At 41.2% G+C, this 27,611-nt stretch overlaps 1 protein-coding gene across 1 annotated transcript in view; it reads right to left on the reverse strand.

Moving 5' to 3' along the window:
* Positions 1 to 26,884, reverse strand: part of fgd4a (FYVE, RhoGEF and PH domain containing 4a) — a 43,687-nt gene extending 16,803 nt beyond the window's left edge. Inside the window, 2 exon segments of the mRNA XM_029434623.1 lie at positions 5,675 to 5,758; positions 26,674 to 26,884. Coding sequence (XP_029290483.1) covers positions 5,675 to 5,758; positions 26,674 to 26,749 — 160 coding nt within the window. The 5' untranslated portion in view covers positions 26,750 to 26,884.
* Positions 26,885 to 27,611: the final 727 nt, after the last annotated feature.

Raw genomic sequence — 27,611 nt, forward strand, 5'->3', positions numbered from 1 at the left:
TATGTGGCTGACCAAATACTTTGTCAATCACTTAGATTTTGAGTTGGGATCAGATCAACATGTCTTTAGGCTCTCATCTGAACCATTAAGGCATTTAAGCACAGTCTGGTCTGTCACAGTAAAAACAGGATTTACTCAACTTCCTTTCTCAGAAGCGGAGTGCACAAGTGACAGACCGTCATGTACAGTAAACTAGCAGCAGCCACCACCCTGCCGAAACACTTTGATTCTCTTCCTCCATGTGTGTGACGGGAAAGGAGCCCTGTTATATGTTTGTGTTGAGCAGGAACTTCTGCTGGACTGGGACTCAGCTAAGTGAGTTTTATAACACCAAAAGGTACTAAATGTGATATTACTTCATGTTTATGTCCTAACTGATGGTATGACAACTTCTCTGGATACACAGGTCTACTGCTTTGCATAGAAATTGAAACACAGTTGGGCGCTGCTGCAGTCCGGGAAGTGAGACGCTGACAAGTCAATCTGAGACTCGACCTTTGGCTCTGTCCTTGTTGGAGGATGGTGAGACCTGTTGCCATGGCAACTAGCCCGTTACCTTCTGAAGATGCAAATTGTACTTCACCACTGAGTGGACTGAGCCTCAAGGCATCTGCTTCTATCTCAATAAATCCCAAACTGCTGCACAGCCAGTGCGAAAAATGAGAAATGTTCTTGTAAAAGGTCAGGTGTCTGCAGCAGTGCCGATGAGAAATAAAAACTTGTGCAAAAAGCTGCTTTTCAAAGCACCCAGCGCCTTTTGATTTTACAAATATCCTCTATGCTTACCTGACAACATGAACAGCAGCTTCAGTTAGTGTGTGAGTCTATCAGTAAGACAGAGCTTTACAAAAACATCACACCAGATCCTTCTCCCTTTTCAAATATAATCTAGTCTAAAGGTTTACCTGAGATCAGTGTGTTATGTGCATATGTGTGTGTGTGTGTGTGTGTGTGACCAATGTTGTGGTGGCACTACAGCTTTAAAGACCCCCCCCCCCCCCACAGCCCTCCAGCTCTGCCACATCACAGCAGCAGAGGAATGAGTTTACTGCAAGCCAGCAAAGGAGGCTGAAGGAATGTATCACTCCGACACAATTATCTTTCTCTGCAACAAAAAAACAAACAGTGTCTGAAAATAATGAATCATGCCAACATGTGCCTAAAATAGTCAAACACTTTGGTTCTAAGCAAAATAAGTATTGGATGGACTGCCATGAACTGGGATGGACAATTTTTCAAACATTTTTCAAATAATCGGTAGATTGATAGACAATGAAAACACTCGTTAGTTGCAGCCCTATGTTCTTGTGTTTATTATGTGTATCTTTAGTCTTTTGAAGAACTAAACCTACGGGGCTGGTGCTGGTATGTCACAGTTCTGCTTAATATATTTGGTAATACTAAAAACGCATGTGGCCCTGGCCTGGCCCCCTCATTTGAAATAGTCTAGAACCACCACGTTGGCTAGAAACAGACTCCATGAACTTTTTTACAAGGCACTTAAAAACAGCACCATGAGACCCAGGCCTGCAGCAAAGTCAGAGATTCTTTCATGTCCTTTAAGAACAGAAACAAACTGCAGTCCTTGGGATTTGGGCAGGTGTGTTACTTGCTTAATCTCCACTCAGCCTGTCAGTCAAACACTGTTAAGTGAACATTCAAGACATTTCTACCTCATGACATCACCACTTCCTTGAAGCGTTGTCACATGACAGCCTGACCTGTCTTTTACGCGTCCCTCGTCTCGCTCTTCCTGTCCCTCCTTCCAAACCCCGCTGGCAGAATGTGCTGAGAGAGTGAGAGTTTCAGGTAAAAACAAAAGGCACACCTGTGTGCGTGGTGCAGTGAGTCCCCACCCTGCCAGCGAAGAGTGAGACACAGACTGAAACTAAGGCTTTGTCTCCTCACCTTGAGGCCCCACAGGCGCGCTTTTGTATCAAAAGGAATGTCTGAGAGGACTTTTTACAAATTCTGCTTCTTCTTAATACATGGGTAGGTGTATTAAAGATTGTCTGGGTGGCTTCCACACAGCTGCAGCAGCGTCATTAAAACACGAGAGAATAAGATGGAGGAAATAAACAGCCCTATCAAGAATATATTTCTAAACTCAGCTCGCAAATGTTACATTATGGTTGAAGTACAAATGGGTAGACATTTCAGAGTACAGTTTGCTGTTTACATACGTAGGCTATTTGTCATATGAAAGGCTCTGCCAGTGTTACAGTGTCAACATTGCAACATTGTCGTACATCGGCAGAGAAAAAAAAGAGCAGGTCAACATGAGAGCATGCCAAGATCTAACAAGAAGTGAGAGAAGCCCATACTCAGGGAGACACAATACAAACGTATTTGAAAAGTAAAACCCCAGTGAATGAACTCACCCTGCAGATGTGTAGAGTGTATCCTCAGAGAGGGACTCTGTGTGTGAGAGTGTGCGAGTCCCAGAAGAGCTCTAAGTTTAGGTCCCATGCAATCTTCCCAGGCAGCGAAGTGACTCAGATCAGACTCACAGAGCAGCTCAAGACTCCTCCTTCACTCTCGCTCACACCCTTTATTTAAATGCCTTTTTAAAAAAAGTAGATCTGCACTTTTACACTAAAAGGAACACATCTACAAACAGCTACATGGAATTTAGATTTAGAATATAATTCAGCACACAGCTCTTGCAGGCACAACAAGACTACAATTATCTCCAGCTTCCTCTCATTCATTTTTTTATGATCATAAAAGAAGCAAACAAATAAAGCCTGTTGCCAAGAGTGTTGGTGTGGGACAGGACTAACAGCCACTACACTTCTCCTTCTGCCTGATTAGTCGGATCAATGATTAACAAGCGCCACAGTAAAGCAGCCTGCAGCGCCACGCACCAGTTCCCTCATCTGCCTACTAAAATCTTAGTAAAAACTTCTTCTCCTCAGGCACAATTCCTGTGCAAATATTTAAGACATAAAAGCTAGTCGACAAAAACAAGTGAAAAGCCATGCGAAACGTGCATCTGGTAAAACCCACTAACAACATAACACGTTTGAATCTCTCTCTCTCTCTATATATATAGATATATTAAAATGAAACTAAAATCCCCTCCAATCTACTTGTTACCATGAAAGGAGATGTACCTTTTGCAGAAGTCTGTACAGGAAACTGCAACTTTAGGTTCTCCATATTTTGTATCTGTCCTGTGAGCAGAGCTGCTCCCTGGTGTCTGTGACGGTCAAGCTCAGATGTGCGTGCTTGCTATTTTGAGTAACTGCTGATTTACAGGGTTATATATCAAGTTTGAGTCATCACATGGTTTAAACAAACCAATCAATCAATCAATCCAGGAAGTCTTAATTTAAGTCTAAAGGCTATGATATGACATAAATAGTTCTGCTCTTGTTGAGCTATTTGAAAGCTTTGTGTGTGTACATATATTCACACACACAGTTGTCAAGCACCAGCATGCTTACCGATGTGTGTTGTGTGTCACTTGAGCGCGATTAAAAGGAATGACAGGCATTCCATAAACCAGTTTGACCAGTAGAAATTCCATTCACTAAATTCCCTTCAAATTACCTGTACATACAGCAGCACAGTAGTTTCAGGTGAATGAACCAATGTCTTAAAGCGCTAAAGATGAATCTTCTTAGAGTGAAAAAAACACCCTGAATGATGGTGCAATATTGACCAAAACTGCACTCTCATGCCCATATCTCAGTGGTGCAACAAACGTTGGTGCCAATAAATACTTGACGCAGCCTCCTGCAGCCTTATTGTTGGCAGCGTCTCACTGGAGACTCAATTACTGGTGTCATCAGACTCAGAGAAACGTCCAGTGCCATCTGACCGTTGACCTCAAACAGGGGCTGCACAGTCCTGCACTTCCTTTTGCTGACTATTATACAGAATATCCAGGAAATGTGTTAACAATATAACCCACATTTACAGGCCTCTAGTCAGTAATTACATTTTCTGATTTGACAATTTGACATTTGATGCTAAATCCGGAGCAGTTTTTTGCCAAAGCATTTAGACTGATGGTTTAAAGGAATACTTCACAATGACCATTTGTATAAGCGAGATAGGTATATAAGCAAGTTTCCTTCACAAATTCAAGGTAACACAGGGTGAATAATTGATATACAAATGCTCATTGTGTGCCTCAAGTATTCCTATAATACAAGGATATGTTCTCTTTCAATAACTAACTGTTTAGTTGTATAATTGGCTTATTAGACTTTAGTGAATTCATCTATTTCAGACACAAGAACACACCTTTTTCCCCCACATATTCCTTTCCTCCACATGCGCAATTCATGCATGGCAAAAAAAGACAGGTTTCTCCCGCAGTGTTTACCTGGTTCATGCACCTCAATTAAGGAAAGCTGGTATCTCATTTACATTAAGTTTCAAAAATGAGGTTACGGCCAAATAACAAGAGAACCCAGGTTACTTAAGTGCATGTGCACACATCATAAATGATAAATGCTTTGCTGACACAGTATGGGAAAATGTGAGAAAAATACTCTCAGAGGCCCATTAAAGATACAGAGACAAAGTGACACGAACTGCTGCTTCCCAATTTACGTAGACACACACACACACACACACACACACACACACACACACACACACACACACACACACACACAAAACACTGTTTCTAACCATTTCTGGTGCCCTACATCACTCAATGAGGTTACAGCGTGTGCAGAACATGTCTGGCTCTGCCCTGGTACACGAAGCGCTCATTGTGTCTACCATGCCGGCACAAACAGCGTGTGTGTGTAAGTGACAGACAGGGTGACGGATAACCATTACCACCAGGGATGGTGGATTAGCCGTTTCTGTTCAACTACCTAGACTTTCTTCAGATTAACCCTGCATCATCCTCTAATCCAAGGGCCAGCGGGAGATTAGAACCCCAGTCTGAACCAGGAGGCACCGGGGGGGACAAAACTGTCTGCTGTTGTGATGAAAAAGAAGATGGAGTGTATGTTGGGGGGGGGGGGGGGGGTGAAAGAAATGGGGAAAGAAAGTGGAGAGGACTGGACACAGTGAGTTTATTTGGCAGGGATGAGCTAAAGGCAGAAGGTAAGGGGAAAAAGCTTTTACCAGAGCTGAAGAAGAATAGGATGAAACAGACAGGAAGGAAGGAAAGGTGAGGTTATGATGAAAATAGAAAAGCACAGAGAAGACGGACGGATGATGAGCCAAATGGAAGCGGGGGTGAGAGGATAGAGGGATTTACGGGAGAGAATAAGACACAGGCACATTCATCACCTGTGAGCCACGCATGCACCTTGTCTTAAAATTCATTTCCGAAAGGCTTGAAACTCTTGCCGTGTTATTTGACTTCAAATGCGAATATGTGCAGCCCTCCTGCTGAGAATTAGATGTGGCGAGTGACAAGTAACAAAGCTTTGCATCTTAATCCGGCTTGCGGCAGTGCTACCTCACACACATCACAAGATGAGGATCAAGAAGAGAAAAAGACTGCGTCAACAGCAGCACGAATACAGACAGGAAACCAGCCTCACACAAGTGAGATGTAAATAGCTATACATCTATCATTTGAACATCCAGAGGTGCTTTCTGCGACAAAATAATAATAACAAAAAAAAAGCTGCATTTAAAAGAAAGAGAGCAAAAAAGCAAGGGGTGCGGCTGAGTGAGTGAAAGTGATGCTTCCTACCTGTGGAGTGTTCGATTTTCACCGCCACGCAGGCCTCCTCATCAGCGTTCTTGGACTGGAAACAGTCAGCTTTGTCTTTCCTTTCTGCAACAACAAAACACACATTTCACTATAAAAAAGAAGTACAAGCAGATATATAAATACTCGAGCCGCATCCGAGGCAGGAGCTTGAAGCTGTTTCAGGACACATCATGTTTTATTAAGAGGATGTACGTAAAGAGGAGATGAACATGAGGATGGAGGAATAAGAGCCATATACCAGTTCTTATTCTCCAATAGCTGAGACAACATGCTGGACATGCATGAAGCAAGAAGAGTTGTGAAGCGCTCCTCTAGTAGCTGCATTCATCGAGATCAGGAGTAGACTTGTGTTTGTTTTGAGAATGAAAAGGAATATATCGTCCCTTGGAGATTAAAACCCTAATTAGTCTGTCTGTGATATGTAGGGCATAGTCTGCAGGGAGAGCTCACACTCTTTCAACACAGCTGTTTAATATGCACATAAAAGATTAAAGAGAAAGTAGCAACAGGCGTAAAATGATGATGGGCTCACCCACAAACTCAGACACAATTAAAAAGACAAAGACAAAGACAAAGACAAAGACACACACACACACACACACACACACACACACACACACACACACACACACACACACACACACACACACACACACACACACAATTACACAAAGCCTATGCTTTGCTCTGTCTGATCTAATATGAAGCATCAAAGCTGCAGGATGATCAATGTAGTTGTTGACAGGCTTGTGCAAGTGACACACAACACAATATAGCAGCTGTACAAATTAAAGTTGACCTGACTTCATTAAAAAAATGTCACTCAATATGTCTGGGATGACACCAGCCAATCACAACAGTTAGAAAACCGTTTTATTGTCTTGCTTCCCCCTTTTTCCAGAAGGTTACTTCAAGCTTGATTTTCGGACAAAAGGTAACATCAATTAATTAACCCACCAGCTCAAAGCCCTGCTGTGCAGTCTCACATAAGTGAATAAACACAATATCTGAATAATCTAACACAAATTTATAGTGGACTGGGTATTGTGGCGTTTAGTCATCAAATACAATCACTACAGGCTGCAAATAAACTTTTATTTTTTATGTTAAGACATTTAAGAGTGCATTTGTAACAATATTCCATGAATCAATTAACACACATATTGTCATTTAATTCATCTTTTAGTAGACTGTCGATGAGTCACTATAATATGCACTCAGTATTTAACACACTGTCAGTTTGGATACATCAACACAACAGTGATGGACACATAATGGAGTGTGGATAATGCCACGTAGAAGAAAAGTGGACAAACTCAGTGTGGGGTCGTGCAAACAGACGAGAGGAGGTACAAATGTGTGCGTGCGTGCGTGTGTGCGTGTGTGTGTGTGTGTGTGTGTGTGTGTGTGTGTGTGTGTGTGTGTGTGTGTGTGTGTGTGTGTGTGTGAGAGAGAGAGAGTGAAGGGGGGTATAATATCCTGGCTCAGGGATTAAAGGAGGGCTTTCTCCACCCACCATCTGGACTCCTCATGACAGGCCTGCCTGCTGTTCTCACACACACACACACACACACACACACACTTAAATTATAGTACATAAATTGAATCTCAATCTGTTATATAAATTCTTTATACAGAAAATACTGTAACACACGTAAGCAGCTTATCAAAAAACATTACGCACATATCAGACACTTCTCTGTAGAGACAACCCACTAACTCAACTGTGACCCCCCCCCCCTCCTCCATTCTCGGCCATATGACTAGAGTCATCAGCCTGTTGTTTCCTGAAGTGGGGGTTGTGTTATTATATCAGCACCAAAAACACACTAACGCTCATAAAATAAAAAAGCCACACACATAAGAGACAACATCCATGAAGGATGTAAAGGTGGAATAAATGGGTTTCTGAGATGTGGGTGTGGGGAAAACCTGCTTCAATGATGATATATGATGGGCAGAGTGTACTGGTCCAGCTACTGACCTGACCTTAAACTTCCTCTTCCTTTCTGTTAACTTCCTGTTTTTCAAATTCTCACCAAAGCACAAAAGAAAAACTGCAAGAAATCACATGCATTTATCAACACTCTCTGGATTTTGGCTATTGGTCAGTCAGGATTTTGGAAGTGATGCAAAACACAGTTCACGATAAGGTCGGTGAAAAGATGCATTGAACTATAACATCCATAAGAAATGTGTCCAAGTTAGATGATTTAAGACCAGAGAAAGCTGCGTCGATTTTCTTTACCAATTTCGGACAAACTACTGAATATAAAAGGTATTGACGCATTTCTGTCATGTCAGATTTATATTGAACAACACCTGCCAAAAATGTACATCTGACTCCAGTATGTCTTTGTGCTTCCTCTTCTTAGCATCATCAATTAAATACGCATTAAAACAGGTGGCAAACTGCAGCAAATCCTCCAATGATGGCAGTAAAGAGAAATAAAAATCTAACTTAGCAGCAATCCAATCAGTTCTCAGAAAGCTTTAGCTTCTCCTGAAACAACAACTAGTTTTTGCATAAGAAAATGGTGGCCATCATTCTGATACCACTATGATAGACTTTATTTATCCCGAGGGAAATTCAGGCATCCAGTAGCTTAAAACATGACATACAACAATTACCCATCTACCCCCCCCCCCCGCCATTACAAATGTACAGTACAAATAAGACTTAAAATAAAATAAAAAGTAAAATGAAGTGATAAAGTGATAAGTTATCAATACAATAAAACTGTTATAAATACAAAGTGAAAGTAAAAGTACAAGCTGTTATGAATTGAATTGAATCTGAATGCCCCTGCCATCACCAAGAGGAGTTGTACATACATATACATTGGTTTGAGTTTTATTTCTATAAAGCTGCAGTAAGCTTTGATCCAAAGCACAGTGGCGACTTCTCCTTGACACATAAAGGATGAGATGTGACATTTATCAAAACTGTGTGTGTGTGTGTGTGTGTGTGTGTGTGTGGTATCGCACTATGGAAAGTGTTGTAAACAAAGCTATTATCACACAAATCAATCTCTCAGATAGCAGCCTTGTCTCCATTTACATTTACCCTCTCTATAGCAACAAGAAGAATGACAGACCACTGCACAGTACAACACCAAATGAGTAATGATCCGAGTCTGACCTTCTGTCAACTCAGAAAAATGACATCCTAGTCGCTCCACTGTCGCTGCTCGCGTTCGCTCTACTCTTCAACACTTCTATCCAATTTTATATTTCACATCACAACGTGTTTTAGATTATGGATGCCCTGTATGAACCAGATGCCAGCCAGAGCAGAAATAGAACATTACTCTACAATGGAAATATTACCCTGCACCAAGTGCACAGAGTCAAAGTACAATAAATCATGCACTGGTCAATTTTGAGATTTTGTGGAAAGAAAACATCCAAAATCCACATTTAGGTGTTTATTTTACAAACGTTCTCTATTTGCGTCGGTAGATTCCTCCTAGCATTAGATCATTCACTACTCACATGTAGGGTCTTGACAACTTATCATACAAAGGATTTATATTTATTCCCAAAAACATGGCGAAAACTTATTTCTTTATGGCTGTTGACAGTATTGTCTGATGTGATACAAAGAGATATCGAAAAAATCCCTTGACCTTAATATATCAAGAAAATGAAAAAATAATTTTAAACCTGGCTTTATCGAATGTTCACATTTCTGTTCTGGAAATGTGTGCAAATGAGCACATATTTAATAAGATAATGTGCCTCATTTTCATATTTAAACATAACATCCAGAAGACTTGTAAAACTTGATTTAAGTAATCAACAGGGGAAGTGGTGATATCTATTATTTAACATGTTTAACCTATTTACCTGTAGTGTTTCCCCATAACCATACAAAAACACACAAGGAACACAACTTATCTGACTTAAACTCAAACATATCTTCAAAGTATTCAACAAATCCTGTCCAACAATGAATTTATCCTGCTAACAAATATTACCAATGTAGCCAAAGATACAGTTCATTCCTCTGTGCTACAGACCTCCATTGTTGTACCTAAACTATCAAAACACATCAAGCTTCCTCATTAACATCATTATGGGAATTGTACAGGGCTGTAACTTTTTACTCAATCCCACAAACCCTCCTGCTGCTGTAAACACTCAACAGAGCACCGAATGTGTATTAATCCGCAGCTGAAATCAACATATCTTACATATCTTTGATTCACCTTTCTACAAGTGACTAATTACTTACATAGTTTTGCCGCAACAGAAAAGTTTCATGCTTGAAATATTTTTTTAAGGTGACTGCACCCACACAGATTGATCCACTTGTGTGGCAACACTTGTGTATGTGGGTTTCTATGTTAAAACCAGCGCTTTTCTCAGTGGTTCACAGACAACTCATTACTGGAACCAAAACAAACTGTACTTTACTGACGCGTTCAAGCTGATTGACTGTTAAACTAAAGAAAAATACATCTCTATAGTTACCTGGAAGCACTCCTCTCCAGTACAGCTGGGTTTTCCCCGTCCTGTTAAAGACACGATGTTTATCCATCTCAGAATGTCCCTTCAACTCAGCTTTAGCAGCATTCATAAGGAAATTACAGCCGTTTCTTCAGAAGCAAGTTTCCCTGTCGCCTGGTTACTTCATGTCTGTATTTAGCCATCAAACCCTGGGAGTACCTGCCCCGTCACTGTACAAACCGGTTCCCTAAAAACCAGAGTCACCAGGTGTGGGAGCTAGTCAGAGGAGGGGGTGGAGGCTGAAGGCGTCCTATAAGATGTCCCTTTTAACCATTTCCATGATTATGTTTTGGTGGGTTAGCCAGCACTCAAGGACAAAGTCACCCCCAGGGTGGGAGGAGAGAGTGGGAGGAGGCGAGAAATCAAAATAGGGGGTGGAAACAATGTAAATCACTGGTGAGGAAAGGTGGAGGAAGGAGGGGAGAAAACGCGGGGATGGGGAAGTGAGAAACATGAAAATTAACCAGCCGTCACAGTTAATATTTAACTATCTGCCATCCTGCCAAACATTGTAACACCTCATTATCAAACACATTTTCTACTATGATGAACCACGTTATCTTTTTTGTGCTCCTGTGCCAGTGCAACCTAACTGTATTTTCTCACACACTAAATGTATTACACAAACCTGGCTGCACAACCCCACACCCCCAAAAGCCCAATTCTAACCTGATCTCAGCCTTGATATACTGCAGCAGAACTGAATGAGATTCAGAAACTAAAAAAACCTAAATCACAGAGGGGAGTCTGCAGCACTTATCATTCTATAATGATATGATAAAACAGATAATATATTAAATATAAAAAAAGATGCCCATAAGGACACGAGAATGCAAAGTAACCTCAGCTTCATTTGCATGGCTGCCCTAGATCGAGATAACTACCATTCAGATGTAACTCATAAATAATGGAAAGCAGAGAATGTATTAATATGCCAAGTCACACCCCTTTAATCATATGGAGGTTCATGGTGATAATGTGTGTGTCTGTGTGTGTGGGAGCACATGTCTGAGGTTTTCATGCTTGACACAGAAGAGATTGGCTATTGAATGAGACCAGATGCGTCTGTCTCCCTTCTCTCCTGTCCCTCCATAATGGACAATTACCAAAGAGTTATGGTGCTCTGCCACAAACATAATAGAGTGAAAATTAAAAGGCCTTGTACAGCCTTTATGTGGTCAAGGCAACCAGATGAGACCCCCGTCTCCAGCTTATGGAGCGAACATGGACACATGCTGTAGTTTACACTTTATTTTAGTTCTTTAATGAATTCTTGTATAGAGAACAAACCATTTAGTCTTTATAGTGTTGTCATGGTGATCTAATGCAGTGGTTCCCATCTGACAAATATGAGTCCAATGGTTACGCTTCTTCTAGCTTTGTTTTGGTCTCCATTAACTGTGACTGGTGCTGGGCTGATAGGCTCAGATTCCCTTTTACATACTTGTATTCATGCGATCCATTGGTAATACAGAGTATCGATTATAGTCACTTTTAGGCTTTTATTTGCCACTTCGGTAGCACAGCAAGCTGTAAACACAACTTTGACAAATATCATGCTATAGAGTTGCTAAGGATTTCTTTGAGCAAACAGATGCTTATTTACATACAGCTAACACGGAGCAACATTAGCATTGTGAGTAAGTCCAATGTTCACGTTCTTTTTAGCTGGATCTTTAGCTGCTACATGTTCTCCACTATATTTGCCAGCTAGTCCCTAACTGTATCTGTCTGAATGCTTTGAGAATGGGTTTGATGAGCGTGAACCCAACAGTTGGCCGAAAAAACCAAAATAAGCAGCTAAAAGACAGTAAAACATTCTGTAGAGCTGATGGCCATAACTCTCTGTGGGTTTGTCACTATACCTTTGAAAAATGCACACAGTTCATGTTCACATTAAGACTATAACTTGTAAGAAGTAGTTACAAGCCTAAAGGGTTGTAAACCACAAGTGATCTGCTGTTTTAGCTGCAGATATAATAAGTTACATTTGAGGAGTGGACTCTGGATCTTCCTTCTTAAATGCTTCAATTCCTCCGGAAAGTCTGCTTTTCCTACTACAAGTTTGTCTGTATGCTTTCCCCCTTTGTTCTTCCTCACATTCCACTTCAACTTAAACATGTGTCTCATAAAATTGGTATATCATGTGCAGACAATGTTCATCTACTTTCTGATTCCCAGCGTGCTCCATGCCCCGGCCCCAGCATGTGAAGATAAGCTTTTAGCATGATCTGAACATGCTCTCTGGCCCTTGTCTAATGAGGGCAGGCCAAGAGGGCGTGCTTTGATCCTGAACAGCGTCCCCCCTGTTAAACAGTTCCTGTCTCTACTTCAGAGAACACACAAAGAAAGAGAAAAACAGGGAAATAAATATAGATGATTCTTGTTTGTCATAATCCAGAGATGAACAAAACTGAATATTTAAATGTGCTCTGCATGTCAGATGGCAAACACATCCAATACCTGACCTAAGCAAGTACGAAACCAGAGAGAAAGAGTAATTAAGTGACAGTGGACTCTGTGATCACTGGGTACTGAGAAAGGGATCGATTGTTGGAATTAGAATATGCGATAACATTGACAGGCAGCAGTCATTCTCTCCTTCTTTATCTCTCTTACTTCCTCCCTTTCAACGTGCTTCTTTTCTTTTCCTTACCGGCCTCTTTCTCTATCACCTTCTTTCTCCTTCAACTCCTTCCTCTCCTCCTCCAACCCCCCTGTGACCTGACTGTCTACCTTGGATAATAGATCCCAGCTGCTGGGCAGGAGCTCCCAAATGTGTCAATCAATATCCTGTCCACCCAATCACCACGTCTGACTGGGTCCCAGCAGGCCAGTCTGTTCATAAATGAACAACAGTGCTTATTCACAACGTGCTCTTTCACGATAAGACTGAACCAAATGGATTTGAAATGTCTCACAGATCAAGTGCAGATATGTGGAAGTGACGTATATCCAGCACAAAAGACCATTAGTCTGTTCATGTGTAAAAATAAATAAATGGATGTGCCCATTAAAAGCAATAAATTAAAGTAAACTCAAGCAAACCAGCTGCACTCTCATATTTGTATTTATCAGTGAAGTGATGCCCCAAGGGTATTTCCTTATAATTGAATCCGATCGCTGCAACCCTATTTTAGGCAAAATGTTTACAGAAATAACTTCAAATTTCCATCAGCTCAGCAAAACTAAATGAGCTCCTGGACTTCAAAAATAGCTCCATCTCCAAAAATAACCCCATGAGAATTTCTCACAATCTGATGCCGAGTTGTTGTTACTCATCCGACGCTGGCTACAACTCTCACTGTTTGACGATGAAAACAAAGAAATGCACTTGGTAATACTGTAATGCTCGAAGTAAGAGGCATAGAGCCACAACAGAGGCCTTTATGCACATGAGGAGTAACAGCACGTGACATTTGTGAAAGGTCATGATGGACAGACTTTTGTCAACAAAATTTCAGAAGCTGATTTCTAACTGTTATGCGGTGACTCTGAATAGTTTGCAGGGATGATTATGCCGATGTCACAGAACTTCACACAGAGCTTCAGTTACCACCAACTTTCTGAAGACCCTAATAATTTCACTTTCATGCGTGTGGCTATTAGCGCCGAGCTTTGTGAGCTTTCCCTGTTTTAGCAATGAGTCTCATTTGCATAGAAAGAGGCTACTGTTGCGCCAAATGTATACATATCACCTCATTTAAATATGTGCAAATAGCTCAGGAGCACCGAGACGCTATTTGCTGGGCAGCGCAGTTAGGGATGCTTAAAAAATGACACGGTTCATATTTGTCTTATTTGTGCAGGTGTGGTTGTCTCAAAAGCCCAGCAATTCTTTTTGTGAATTCGCCCCTCTGTATATAAAGAGTTTGGAGGGTGGCATCCAAAGACAAGAAATTCAAGAGCAAAACTGTAAGAAAAGATGTGTTTACCTGCTCCAATGTAATCTGCAAACGTTTGCATATCCTGCTAATTATCTTAGCATAAATAGTAACTCAGCTTTACTTCCGAGGCCAAGGAGCATTTCTTACTTTGTGGGGTTAGAAAAAAAGAAGAAGAAGAAGAAGCTGAGTTCATGACAGCACATACACTGCGTAGTATTATCGTCTTTTTACATCCACTGTGTAGTATTGCGTCGCATATTTCACACGAAGGTGTTATGTAATGTTAACAACTCTGTCCTGCTCTTTATTACACAAGAATTAAAGTTTCAAATTGAGCAACTCCAGCAAAACTTCTTATCCTAGATAGTGTTATGTTCACCAATCACACTGGTGACAGTCATCATCCTAAAAGCCTTATGTAACCTTAAATATGAAACACACTGTTTAAAATTACAAAAGAATTAAGATTTAACCTCTTTGTTGCTTGTGAAAGTATGTGAAGCATTCAAACAGAATACAATTAAGTAAGAGACTGCTCTTAGATTTTCAAGTGACATACTTCTTCATTCCTTGTCATAATAGGCCTATGATCCACACTGCTGTTTCTTTATCTACGTGTCTTCTTCATGGATCATCAGCTGCTAAGGATGCTGACATTTTGCCCGGGACATGCAGCTTTAGCATCAATTCTTTAAATGTATAAGCCTTTTACAGAGTTTTAGAACGGGTCTTAAAACATTAAAAAGTTGACTGGAGACGACACTTTCACCCAACCTTTCAGCTAGTGTAGCAGATAACATCTGCCTGGGACAGTTGAGCATGGGACGAGTAAGCGAGACTGTCAACACTAGTTTATTAATTAATTAATTAATTAATTCAACACATCATAAATCAAATGAAAATACTCCTGATGAATTCTTCATTTTCATCCGTCTTAAACATCTCTTTGTTTATCTCCTTCTATTGATTCCAGTGCATTTTGGAAACAGTAAGCAACAGAGATTCATTAATGCTAAACAGATTTGACTCAATGCATTATGGATGAAGTAAATAGATGCTGGATATAATGCCAATCAAACAGCGTGGTTCAAAAACTTGGCTCAAACAGGATCTTTGTACTCAGTATGAATGAGCCCCTCTGACTGGAGGCACTCGAGCCCATATTCTCAGCACAGAGCTGGAATGCATAGAAAACCCTGCAATCTTGAAAACAAGCCTGCAGCCAAGTTTGGGGCACTAATGAAGTGAAGAGATAAAAAGAGAAACTAACCTTAACATTTGAAATGACACAAACTTCCTCTTCCTCTTTATTCTTAGACAAAAAATGATGTCCTCTCTTCTGTCACCATGATTGTCAAAAAAAAATTCTCTTTAGCCGGATATTCACTCTAGATTTAAACCCACAGTGCACATAAAAACTGAGTCACCTGCTTTTCTCTACATCTGCATTCACACACACAGCACTTAATCTGACACGTCCTGGAGAAATTAAGTGTCAAATTCTATCAGCATTTCTGGATATGTGTCATGGGAGGCTCAGCAGGAAGACAAACCACACTGTACACAGAAAGGATCAAATCAACAAGATTATCGGCTGCTACAAACTAAACCAGTGATGCCTGTGCGGGGCGATGACACAGCATTTTTACGAGAGAAATAAACAAAAATAATCCAATAGTTAAAGGAGAGAGAAAGGAAGCAGGGAAGGTATAGAGGATGAATCCCATGATGATTACGCTGCAGCTGCTGACAGAGCACTGCACACAGTCAGATACTAGGCAGGGGGGATTCACACCACACATATTATGCAGACAGACACACTTATACACAAACACATGCTAAAAAAAAGCAGCAATGAGCCATAATGTGAGGAAGTGATACAACATCTCTCCTTTTTGTATTTGTCACAACTCATACCTGGCCCCTGCTCCCTTTATGATAGATTTCCTTTCCCCTGAGCAGTGATACTGCAAGCTTCGTTATAATCCCCATCACTGATTTATATTTGACCCACAGAAGCATCTCCTTTTCCTAACCTCTCTTTGTTTCTACCCGAGTTCTTGGATTTGTTTCAGGGACTTGCTTGATCCTAAAACAACCCCCTCAGTGGGATCGCAGGACAAACAGCAGGATCTGGTAACACCCCTGTCACTGCCTGCCTGTATGGGAAAGCCAAGCTCAGAGAGCGGAGAAGGCACTACAGAAAATATATTGCTGCAGATAAAGTTAATGGTTTCAACTGCAGAGATAGCGAGCCAAATGAGTTCCAGCGTATGCACTCAGCTGGGAGGTGGAGAGGAATTCAGAAAGAAAAGAATGAGGCATATTTATCCGATAATAAAAAGGTAATTATTGCAACAATTTATTATTTTATAAATACTATTCAAGAAGCCATTTCTCTTTGTTCATGTTAGGAATCAGGACAGAGTAACACCACTACAAGCAGATAGTTTTACATCTATCATCAAGAGATTGTATTACAGCGGTAATGACAAGGTGACTTTAAATCATAGTTTTGTTTGCAGACGGTTTAGGAACAGCAAGCCACAATGTACACACACATGCACTCACACACACATGCACTCACACATACAAGCAACCATACATACACACTCTTGCATATTTTCCCACAGCTCACTGTGGACAGCTGAGGCCGATTACACCAATCATGGCAAACAGAGTTAACCGAAATCAGCAGCAGTAGCCTCTACGTGCACAAGCATGCGCGTGTGTTTGTATGTAAGTGTGTGTGTGTGTGTGTGTGTGTGTGTGTGAGTTGTTGATGTGTAGTGCATATCTTGAGACAGCCTGCAGCGGAGAGGCTGAACAAACAACGCCTTAAAGAAAATTAATAGTCCCCTCCAGCCCATACAGCTCCCACTGCTTAGAGTACCCACAGCTCTCTTTTGCACACACACATAGTTCACACACACCGCTGCCACACTTAGCTAAAGCACCAGCCAGAGGAACATCCTGTAGTGAGATCCATGGTTTATCTTTTGTGATGTGTGCTTCCCTCTTTGCTAACCATCAGCCTCAGCAGGCGACGTGTGTCTGTGTAGAATAGAGAACGGCGTTTCAGTGTTTCTGTGGTCAAGAACCACCCACATTTTGTCTATCAGCTCTGTTAATCCAACGCCCCCCGGCTGCATTGTGCACTCGATGGATACGGTGCTCTGGTGCTGATTAGTAAACCGGGTCTAAGAGAAAGGCACTGACCTGAGTGGAGGTTTGGATCCGGTGAGAGCAGCGAGGTGGAGTCCAGTGAAGGAATTAAAATCCACTGCTAGACTGAAGTAAAAATCTCTCTCTCTCTCTCTCTCTCGCTCGCACTCTCTCTCTCTCTCTCTCTCTCTCTCTCTGCGCTCTGTCGCTCGCACTGGCAGGTTCAGGCTCGTGTTAAACTGCTGCCTCGCTGCATTGGTTGCATCCTCCCTTCCTCGTCTCTCTCTCTCTCTCTCTCTCTCTCTCTCTCTCTCTCTCGCTCTCTCTCTCTCTCTCTCTCTCTCACACACACTCTCACACTCTCACACACACACACACACACTCTCACTCTCACACACACACACACACACACACACACGCTCAGTGACAGACTCACCCTTTCACTCAACCTCCAGTTTTCTCAGATGCTTTCCTTCTTCTTTCATCCTTTCCTCATTCCTCTCTACGACGAGTGAACATAATCACATTCCAGCGGAGATGGGGCATATGGCGGGGGAGCGACACTCAGCCCCAGAGTAAAGCCCCCTCTGTGTGTGAGTGTGGTGTCGCATGGACAATCAGTCCCATTGTGTTGGGTGAGGGGAGGGCCAGTGAGAGGGGAAGAAGCCAATGGCCATAGTCATCTTCTGTCCCTGCTGCTGCTGGTGACTATAGCAGATATAGGTGCTGAGCGTGACACAAAAAAAAACTGAAGAGAGAGAGAGGCGGGGTGATGCTAGAAAGGCATCTGGAGAGAAAGATGATGAAGGGATGTGCGCATGTTATAAAATAGAAGCCTGAAGTAAAGGTTTATATAATCTCAGTTATCATTTGTCATCTTTGTATCTCTCAGTCTCTCATGTGATGTGCTTTGAACCTTTTCTTTTAAGGTTCATACTGAGTATAGATAAAGGCCACCCACTTTGACACTTAGGGAGTCACATTCAATCCAGATCCATGTTGTGAAAGCCAGAACTGTCTATAGAGGTCTTCTGGGACAAGTTTAAGTCAATTCCCAAGTCAATCGAGACAAATCCGAGTCAAGACAAAGGAAGTCTCAAATCAATCTCAAGTCCAAGTTAACAGTCTTCAGAGGCCAGATGCAAATCAGTGAAAATTGAACATTGAACAAACATTTTGCTCAAAGCTGTGTTAATAATTGTATTTATACAAAACTCAAACCACAACATCCAATCCATGGACCTTCTAATGAAATATTCAAGACGGCTGCTGTTTATTCTCAGCTTGCGTGGCTGTATGGATGGCAGCGTCTGTTGGTCCAGACGAGTTTGGTTATCCCCTGAATTTTCCTCTAGCGTCACATTGATGTTGGTTTGATTTTGAGTAAAATGTCTTCACAACAGTTGAATGGATTTCTTCAACGGTTGATTTCATTTCATTGGTATGAACCCAAAATAAACTGATTTTGCTGTAATTGCATAAATTATGATGCGGATTAGTAAAATGTCTGAATTCATGCTTTGTCGGGTCTATCCGCAAGACGACAAGCAAACAACTTTCTAAAGTGCTTGTTTTCTGAAGGGAGTTGGGATCGATCAGGGTCCATGGTAAACATTATATTTGCTAAAGATCATTGTCAAAGCATTAAGTGAGTATGTTGCCATGGTAGCTCAAATAACTAAGACAGACTAATCAAGGAGCTACTCTTAGTCTTATTTATGGCCTATTCACACATATTTTTGTTACAAGTCTTAGGTTAGGTCTACACAGTAAGTCAAGTCTCACAGCACAGCAGTCAAGTCCAGTTCAAGCCTCATGCCTCAGGTCTGAGTCAAGTTCAAGTCACATTCACAGCTCTTGTGAAAGACTCTAAATGTCTCCCTTTGAGGAACTAACATTTGTTTTTAGCATGATGAAATTGCACGTTTTTTGTTCTTCTTATTTTTGGGTTTTGCACTGATTTCATAAGCCCAAGTAATCAGAAAATATCACCAACCAATAGAGAACAACTTAAGTATCCCTGCTATGGTGCAACAATAAGAAATAACTAAATAAATAATTTAATGTGAAAATCTTTTCAGCAAGTGAGTCTTTGCATAAATAGATGCAGTAGATGTATTGCTATTTGCATCCATTGTCACTCACAACTGCGCTCACCAGCAGAATATAGCAGACTACAGTGACAAGACAGATCTCTGCTGTGATTGGCTGGAGTGGCTGAAGCGTTGACATGGTGAGAAAGCGTGCTCAGTTGTTCTCATATTGTCAAACCTGTCTGTAAAAATGACCTACAGGCACCGATGTGTTACAGTGGCAGTGTTGCTTTCACAAGTTGTGTGAAGAAACAAGCTTTTGGTTGAATACAATGCACACACAAATGCACACACAGTCACACCTCGAGTGCACGCCTTCACTCTGTCTCTAATTCAGACTGGCAGCCATCACGGTCCTGACCTCCTTTCTATTCTCCTCTCTATCAACGCATCTATATTTTTACTATTTCTTTGTCTAATATATTCACCTTAATCCTCCATTTTCTTTTAACCATCTCAACGCTTACTGATCTCCTTCTCTTTACGTTTTCATCCCACTTCCTATTTACCACAGCTGGAAATTCAGCATGGGGCAGGTGATTCTCTGTATAATGATCCAACACACGCTTTATTGTTAACCCTTTAAAACCAGACATGAATGCCCATTAAAATCAAATCCTTTCAGCAGTTACATGAAACAACCTGCTCACAGCAGACATACATACACACTCTTAGTCTCACATGCACCTAGATACACACTGTGAGTCTGTGCAGCAGGCCTCATTACACAACACAGTAATTAGTGACCGGAAGGCTGAGAGTCAATAACTAAATCCAGACGTCACTAGCAGTAAGTGTGCTTCCTGTGTGTGTGTAAACCACATGCAGGAAATCATAGCGCTACAGAAATGACTGTATGCTCAGTTTCTTTCTGTTCATTTACTGCAGAGACATTGCCACAGACAGGTCTGTACTGCTGCTCTATGGACAGGCTGCAGCCATGCACGCACATACACACCCACACAAAAACACTTGCAGGCGGAGGCTCAGTTTTAGGACCCATAACAGCAACAGCTAAAAACACACTGAGGTGCAAGTCCTTCATGTGGCCTCAAACTGGATCAAAACAGAGAACAAAGAGCTTGAGCTGCGCTACAATGTTCCTGTAAGTGCACGTAGTTTTGTAGTAAAGTTTAAGCAACTTACAAATATTAAAGATGTCGGACATTTTATCTGCCCAGAGAATTCACCTTTTTTTTCTGCTGTTTACATTCAAATAAAAGAAATGCACTACAGGAACACACTACTGTTTTTGTTTTGTCGTGTTTTTCTTGTGTAGTATAATGGACTAAGCTACAACTGAATTGCGTTGTGCAACCCTGTGTTGCATAATGACAATAAATGATCCTTGAATCCTTAAATCCATAGAGGAAAGTTTAAGAGGATAATCAGAGGGTTCAAGAGGTTACGCGAAGATGAATTCAAACCCGGAGGTAATCCATGAAACTTATGATGTGATGTTTTTTACATCTTAGGCTAGACACAAAGATTCTGAAACTAATAAAGCACTGAAGTTACAGTCCTTACTAAATGGGGAAAGTGAGGTTATTAAATGAAACCCTCTAACAAACTCAGTTTAACATTTATCCTAATGTACTGTCCCTGTCAGCTTTCAGTCTAATGGTGCTAATTGTGTTAAAAAGTTTCAGAATTTGTACAACATTATTGAGACTTTTGTACAGCAGGAGCTGAGAGTGAATGTGTCAGCACATGACTCAGCAATGTTAAGCCTCATTTGGGTTATTTAGGGGAAAAAATGTATTATCTGCATTATATTTGCACACAAATATTTTATAACAGAATTGCTTCCGTTTTTTTTTTTTAAAGTTGCCAGTGGAAATAGGGGAGCACTTTCTTTTATTTATTTATTTTAACCAGGAAATTACTTTCAGAAGAATGTCTGGCATCTGGGGTGTGGTGAACATTTGAATATTATTTTGGCAAATCATACATCGATTATTATCGGCAGGATGGCCTATTGTTTCCATGGTGACACTAAACAGAAGTTTTCAGACAGTGAATAATGGACCTGCTTAAGTATTCTCTCTACAGTATGCAATTTGATGTGAGCACACAAGCATATGCATATACAGGCATTACTGTCAGCAGGTACACTTGCATGAAGACAGCCCACAAATCCATAGATTTATTTTGCATTAGGTTCATGCACAGACAGTGCACACAGCACACACACACGAGGCAGAGAAATTAATGCAGAGACAGACACTAACTCATGAATACACACCGCTTGCTATGAGCAAGGCAATCAAACACTTTATGCACACAATGCCGCATTGTGGTGGATAAACCCTTCCTCGCTGCTTTGCAACCACAGATCAATCTGTTGTCACACACTGTGAACGTCTTAAAGAATCTCTCCACACACACACACACACACACACACACACACACACACACACACACACACACACACACACACACACACACACACACACACAGTCAGAATCCAAAGTAATGAAACACATCGTGTAAGTCCACCATGTTGGATCTTATTTCTGCCCGAATCAAACTCTCCTCTTCATACTTGGGTGACCATGAAGCTCTCACGTGCCCCAACATGCAGACCCTCTAACCCTCATACCTTTAAGAGTGTGGATGTACTTGTAGCAGCGGTCTGAACTCACATCATGCTTAAATGAAGCTCGTTGAGTTGTTGAAATTACAATTTAATTTACACATTTTCTTTTTATTTTAAATTGTGTTTATCAAATAAAAGAAAAATTAAGATTGAAGCAATTCTGTCAGTTATTTAATCAACATCATCATCATTTCATTATTGGGACACTCAGACAATTCTAATATCCTCTTATCCGGATGTGAGGAGATTTAGCAAATGAGATCAACATCTACTGTCTTCAGACAAATTATTGCCTTTAATTAGAAGATGTTGGCATTTCCTGTACAGGGATTAAACCTATTTTTATTGTGACCCTTATTGAACTTCTGAAATCATTCTTTTCAGTTTTATGGAGCTGGGAGTCAGATCAGCTCTTAAATAAGCAGGAGCACATTAAACGAGATACAGTCCAATGAATCATGTAAAATAAGCTTGAGGATAATTCCGTCTCTTGTCTTCCAGACAAGTTACTGTTTAATGGCTTCAAACTGTGTTACGGACAACTATTACTTTAATATATAATTACTTTTGGGGGTGTAAGTCAAAACATTGATTCAGTTATGTTTGTACTGCACTGATATTGGCTTTCATAATGTTAAGAAATGAATACAGTTAGCTGACTCTTTAAGTAGATTATCTATGCATCAAACATTTTGATCCATTGAAACTAAATGAAATGAAATGAATGCTTGTTACGGCCTCATGAAGCTTCGGGGGTATTCTGTGGATGCATGCACCTTTGTTTCCCTGTTTACGTATGATAATTAGGATGTGTGTTTTCCGGCCCCTCATTGGCCGCAGCGCTGTTCGTCTTCTCCCACCTTGGCGAAGACGGGATGTGATTGGAGTATACCTTTTCCGGCTCTCCAATCCGAGGCGCACTGGAGAGACCGGACACTACAACTGCCTGGCCAGCTCAGCAGTCGGGGCTGGTGTTGTCAGCCAACTATTCAAGATTCAAGATATTTATTGTCATATGCACAGGTAACAGACAGTTATACTGTACAATGAAAAACTTACTTTACTAATCCAACAGCAAACATTTAAATTTAAAATGAACTAAAAGCAAGAGATACACACAATATACAATATAAAAATATATAAAGAGGTAAAAGGTATTGCACATAGGTTCACAGTACAGTGTTAGTACTGTGACATATGAAATATTGCACAAATATGTAAATATGTACCCTTGTGTTTGGTTCTGAGGCTTGCGTATTGTATATTGTATATTGTGTATTGTATTCTGTACCTTGTGCTAGTTAGTTGACGTCCCTTAGAGTGTGATAGTTTGGTTCCTCTATTTTCGGAACAAGTGTATTAGAGTTCTTTGTTAGGCACGCTAGGAGCTCCGCCGCTGTTTATATGTTTTAAGTTGTTTGTACTTATCGACCTTTCTCCCCAAAATTGTTTTAGAGTTGTTTAGGTTGGGGTTTACTGAAATGCCTTTTTGCTCTCCTGTTAAGAGCTCTCCTTTCGTTCTATTTAGCTTTCTTTAAATGCATAATTTGTCAATTGTTCCAGATAGTATTAATAAATATCTTTATCAACCATCACCATCTGGTTTTATGTTACTTCCTTTTCCCTTCCCCCTTCCCGAGCCGGGTCGTAACAATGCTAAAAAACCCTGTAAAAAACTAAAGAGTAAAGGCAAAGCTGCATTAATTGCAAATGCAACATTGTCATATTATCTCCGAATAAAAGTTTATAAGGCCATAACAATTGCGTTATTACAGATCCAGCAGACTTGAGCATGACTCAAATCCTGAGAGAAAATATTCGGTTACAGGGCGGAAAACCAAAACAACACCCTGAAAGATCATAAATATTTTTTATGGACCTTCGGGCAACAGCAGCGTCAGGCGATGGGCTCACTACGAGCAACTCCTTTGACATTACACAAAATAATTTGATCTATTGATAGTACAAACATTTTTGATAAGTGCAGCTTTAATCAAATCAAATAATTGCTTTTTCAGGTCCAATGCATCTCAGTGTGTCTACGTGCGGTTTTCAAGACTTTCCTCCTGGATGTACTCTTTCTTCCTGTACGGCTCTGCAGAATAGAGTGCACATAAACCTTTTTGACATCCAACGCGTCAAAACATTTAAACTTTTTTAATATTTCTTAGCTGTGTCAGTAGTGTTTGAATTAAAAAAACACACTCAGTTCATTTTGAGTCTAAAGGATTAACATTTGATTGATTCAGTTGACTTTTAAACTATTTTCATCTCAGTGCATTTCAAATGGTCGTTTTCCTTTTTTATAATTCAACTTTCAAACGTTATACAACCTAATCTATGTGCATATATTTTCTTCTGTCCTTCCCTTCCTTATGCCTCACTACCTTCCTCCCACACATCACAGAGACAGACACTGCCCACCTTACACGTTTCTCTACCTTCTCACCACTGCAGCTGGCATTTCCCTCTCCCCTTGCAAACTCTGCCACCTGACTTCCACATCCACCCACCCACTCCAACTCTCCCTCCACCATCCATCTCTTTCTTCTGTCTTTGGCCTGAGAAGAGAGGAGAGTAGCATGGCTCCGCGCCATTACCCACCACATCTCTGTAAGCATAGAACCACGGGCCTCCCACATCATTAATTAAACCCACGTCACTTAAAATGCATGCACAACACACACACACACACACACACACACACACACACACACACACATTTGGCATGCACACCCTTGCTGGTGTACCACTCACATTATGAAGGTCAATGATGAATGACGTGTATTCACACACACACACACACACACACACACACACACACACACACACACACACACACACACACACACACACACACACACACACACACACACAAGGTAGAGAGCCTGAATCTCCATCTCTACAGCAGCACATCTGTCAGAACAAGGAACGGGTCGGCAACTGCCCCCCGCATCATAGGAACAACCTACCTTGGATTGGCTCCCATTGGCTCCCAGCCTGGCACACACACGCACACGCACATGCACATTATGCTATCCCTGCTGTCAAACATCAACATGCCAAAATCAATGCTGACTGTGCGGCAGTCGGCCCAGAGCTGCGCTGTGAGATGGATAATAACCCCAGACACCAAATATCTAGACACCAAATTGATTAAACTATTTGTTTACCTTCTCGGCACAGGAGCCGCTCGGTTGCTTTCATTATCTACCTTATCTTTCTCATCTTTCCTCGCAGTAAACACGCAGAATAAATCCCACCATAATCCACACTAAATTAACAATAAGAGTTGAGAGGGATCACTGAGTTACTGGCATGTGTGTGTGTGTGTGTGCGTGTGCGTGCGTGCGTGCGTGCATGCGTGCGTGTGTGTGAAGCTATTGTATGAATTCAAATTGCAACCTCCTGCATGTACTTACCTGCTTGAATAAATATTCTGTTCAAGTTTTACAAATCACATCCTGAATAACAGGATTGACTACGTTCCCTTTTACATCATTTAACTCTCTAATAGGGCAATCACATTTCAGCAGACTGGGCTGATCATGTGCCCTGATCTGACTGACGTGTGGGAGGCTTGGATTTGAAGTCATACATCTGTACTGTGCTGACATTGGCTATCATAATGTTAAGGAATAAATACAGTGATTACTCTGGTTAGAACTATTTACACGATCACACAACGTACAACAAGTTACTATTGATCGTCAATAAAACAATCTGAGCATGATTTCAGGACTCGGCAGACATATGAGTGTATGTACACACGCTGATACTAAGTTGTGTTACTAGTGCTTGTGACACCCTCTCCCCCGTTGAAACAATGAGCGTGGTGAAAGGACCCGGGCCTGCTGGTGTTCCCAGCCTTTTCCTTCCTGCCAAAGAGAAATAAAGCAGAATGCCTCACAGTGTTTGCTCTCCTCTGCTATTAAATATAAGTGTGACTCACCCCTGCTCACCAACAATACACACCTACCCTAAGATAGGTGCACAGTTGAGGGGTTACAATGTTACAACACACATACTCACGCTTCCATTGCCCTACTATGCTGCATATGAACACACACAACACAAATGCAGTTGGGCCATCGGGGACATTGCCAGAAGGCCAGAGTGGTTAAAAGAGGGTCTTAAAGGGGGAAATGGTTCCCAGGCTTCTCAGAACAAATCAGCCTTTTTTTTCCAGCCTGGTGGATTTAAATGCTCCCTCACACAGCGGCAGGCCGGTCCACATGGAGACCAATGCTGCGACTCAGTGAATCAACACACTCACTCCCAGTATGTTCACTGTATCTGACAAGTAATACTGAAACTAATGTGTTTAACAAACACTCTGACTTCAAACAACACAATAATCCAAAAAATAATTACAGACATATACTGCATAGAGGAGGCAACCGTTTCACATAATTTGCTCTTGTTTTGTGCAGCCCTAGCACTTGTGGTCAGAGGGAACAGCAACACATCAGCAGAGTGGAAAATAAATGGTCAATATAGGAGAGCAGCCAGATGATAATATTAGAAAATGGATCCTGTTTCCTAAACGAAGATAACAAAGCAGCAGGGATTAAACAAGTCATGGGAATGTTTTATGGTAATGTGAAGTGAGGATGGGCAGAAAAACAACAACTTTTCTTCAGTTATTTAGAATTATTCTTTCATTATTCATCATCCTTGATTTTTCAGTGTAAAGCCAAATATGGAGTCTCCAAATCTTACCATAACAGCAGAGCAGACACATCTTTGCGTTTTTACCTTTCCGCCTCCAAAACCAGTACTTGCGCCGTCGCTTCATTGTGAGTCCAGGGCCTTTTGTTTTGAAAAAGAAAATACCAACCCAAGATCTCTTCCTAACATCTATATCCAACCACTGACAGTGTTCATCCTCACCGTGTTGTCCAGCCTGCAAGGATCACCTACCCGAGGAAACATGTCAGAGTCGGGATTGGTAACCGGCTAGGCAGTCCATGCTGCGTCTCGAGTCGGCAGACAGAACGCAATACAAACAGTATAAAGTGAGGTGTGTGAACAGATGCGGTCAAGGAAAAAGTACTACAAAAACAACTAGCATTAAAGTTCTTAGGTGGAAGCATCGGCCTAAAATACACCTCTGTTTACCACTTTCTCCACATTCTTCCTCTACTTTAACAAAGAGGCAGAGGCAGACCCCCTGACAGGACGCTATGCTAAGTCCTACTACATCTGATGAGTAGAAAGACAGCGCTGTAGAGGAAGGCAAGTCCTCCAACGACTAACACCTCCACATCTTTCTGTCCTCTTGTAGATGGAAAGTCCGTAATTATGCAAAAGGTGTGGACAAAGGGTCCATTGCTCCACATGTTCCTCTCTGTAAAGTTACTCTGTGTTGGTTCCTCAGAGCGACAGGTCAGAATTCACCTTTTCTGACGACAAAAGACAAAGCTTGTAAGGTGCAGTAGCTTTCTCGGAAAGAGCTTAACAGACTAACAATGCAAGTCAGGAGGGGGAAACGACACTCACTGCAGTCAGGAAACTCTGGCTGGTGTATGGATGGAAAAACAGTGCGTCCTGGCTGCAACACAGCAGATATTGAGGCTTCTATTGAATGACCATATGGGGATTCAGACTAGTAAACACTGACGGTGTAACTCAGTTTATTAAACAGCTGATAACATTTT

Source organism: Cottoperca gobio, chromosome 6, assembly GCF_900634415.1.
Source record: "Cottoperca gobio chromosome 6, fCotGob3.1, whole genome shotgun sequence".
In the NCBI taxonomy this organism is placed as follows: domain Eukaryota; kingdom Metazoa; phylum Chordata; class Actinopteri; order Perciformes; family Bovichtidae; genus Cottoperca; species Cottoperca gobio.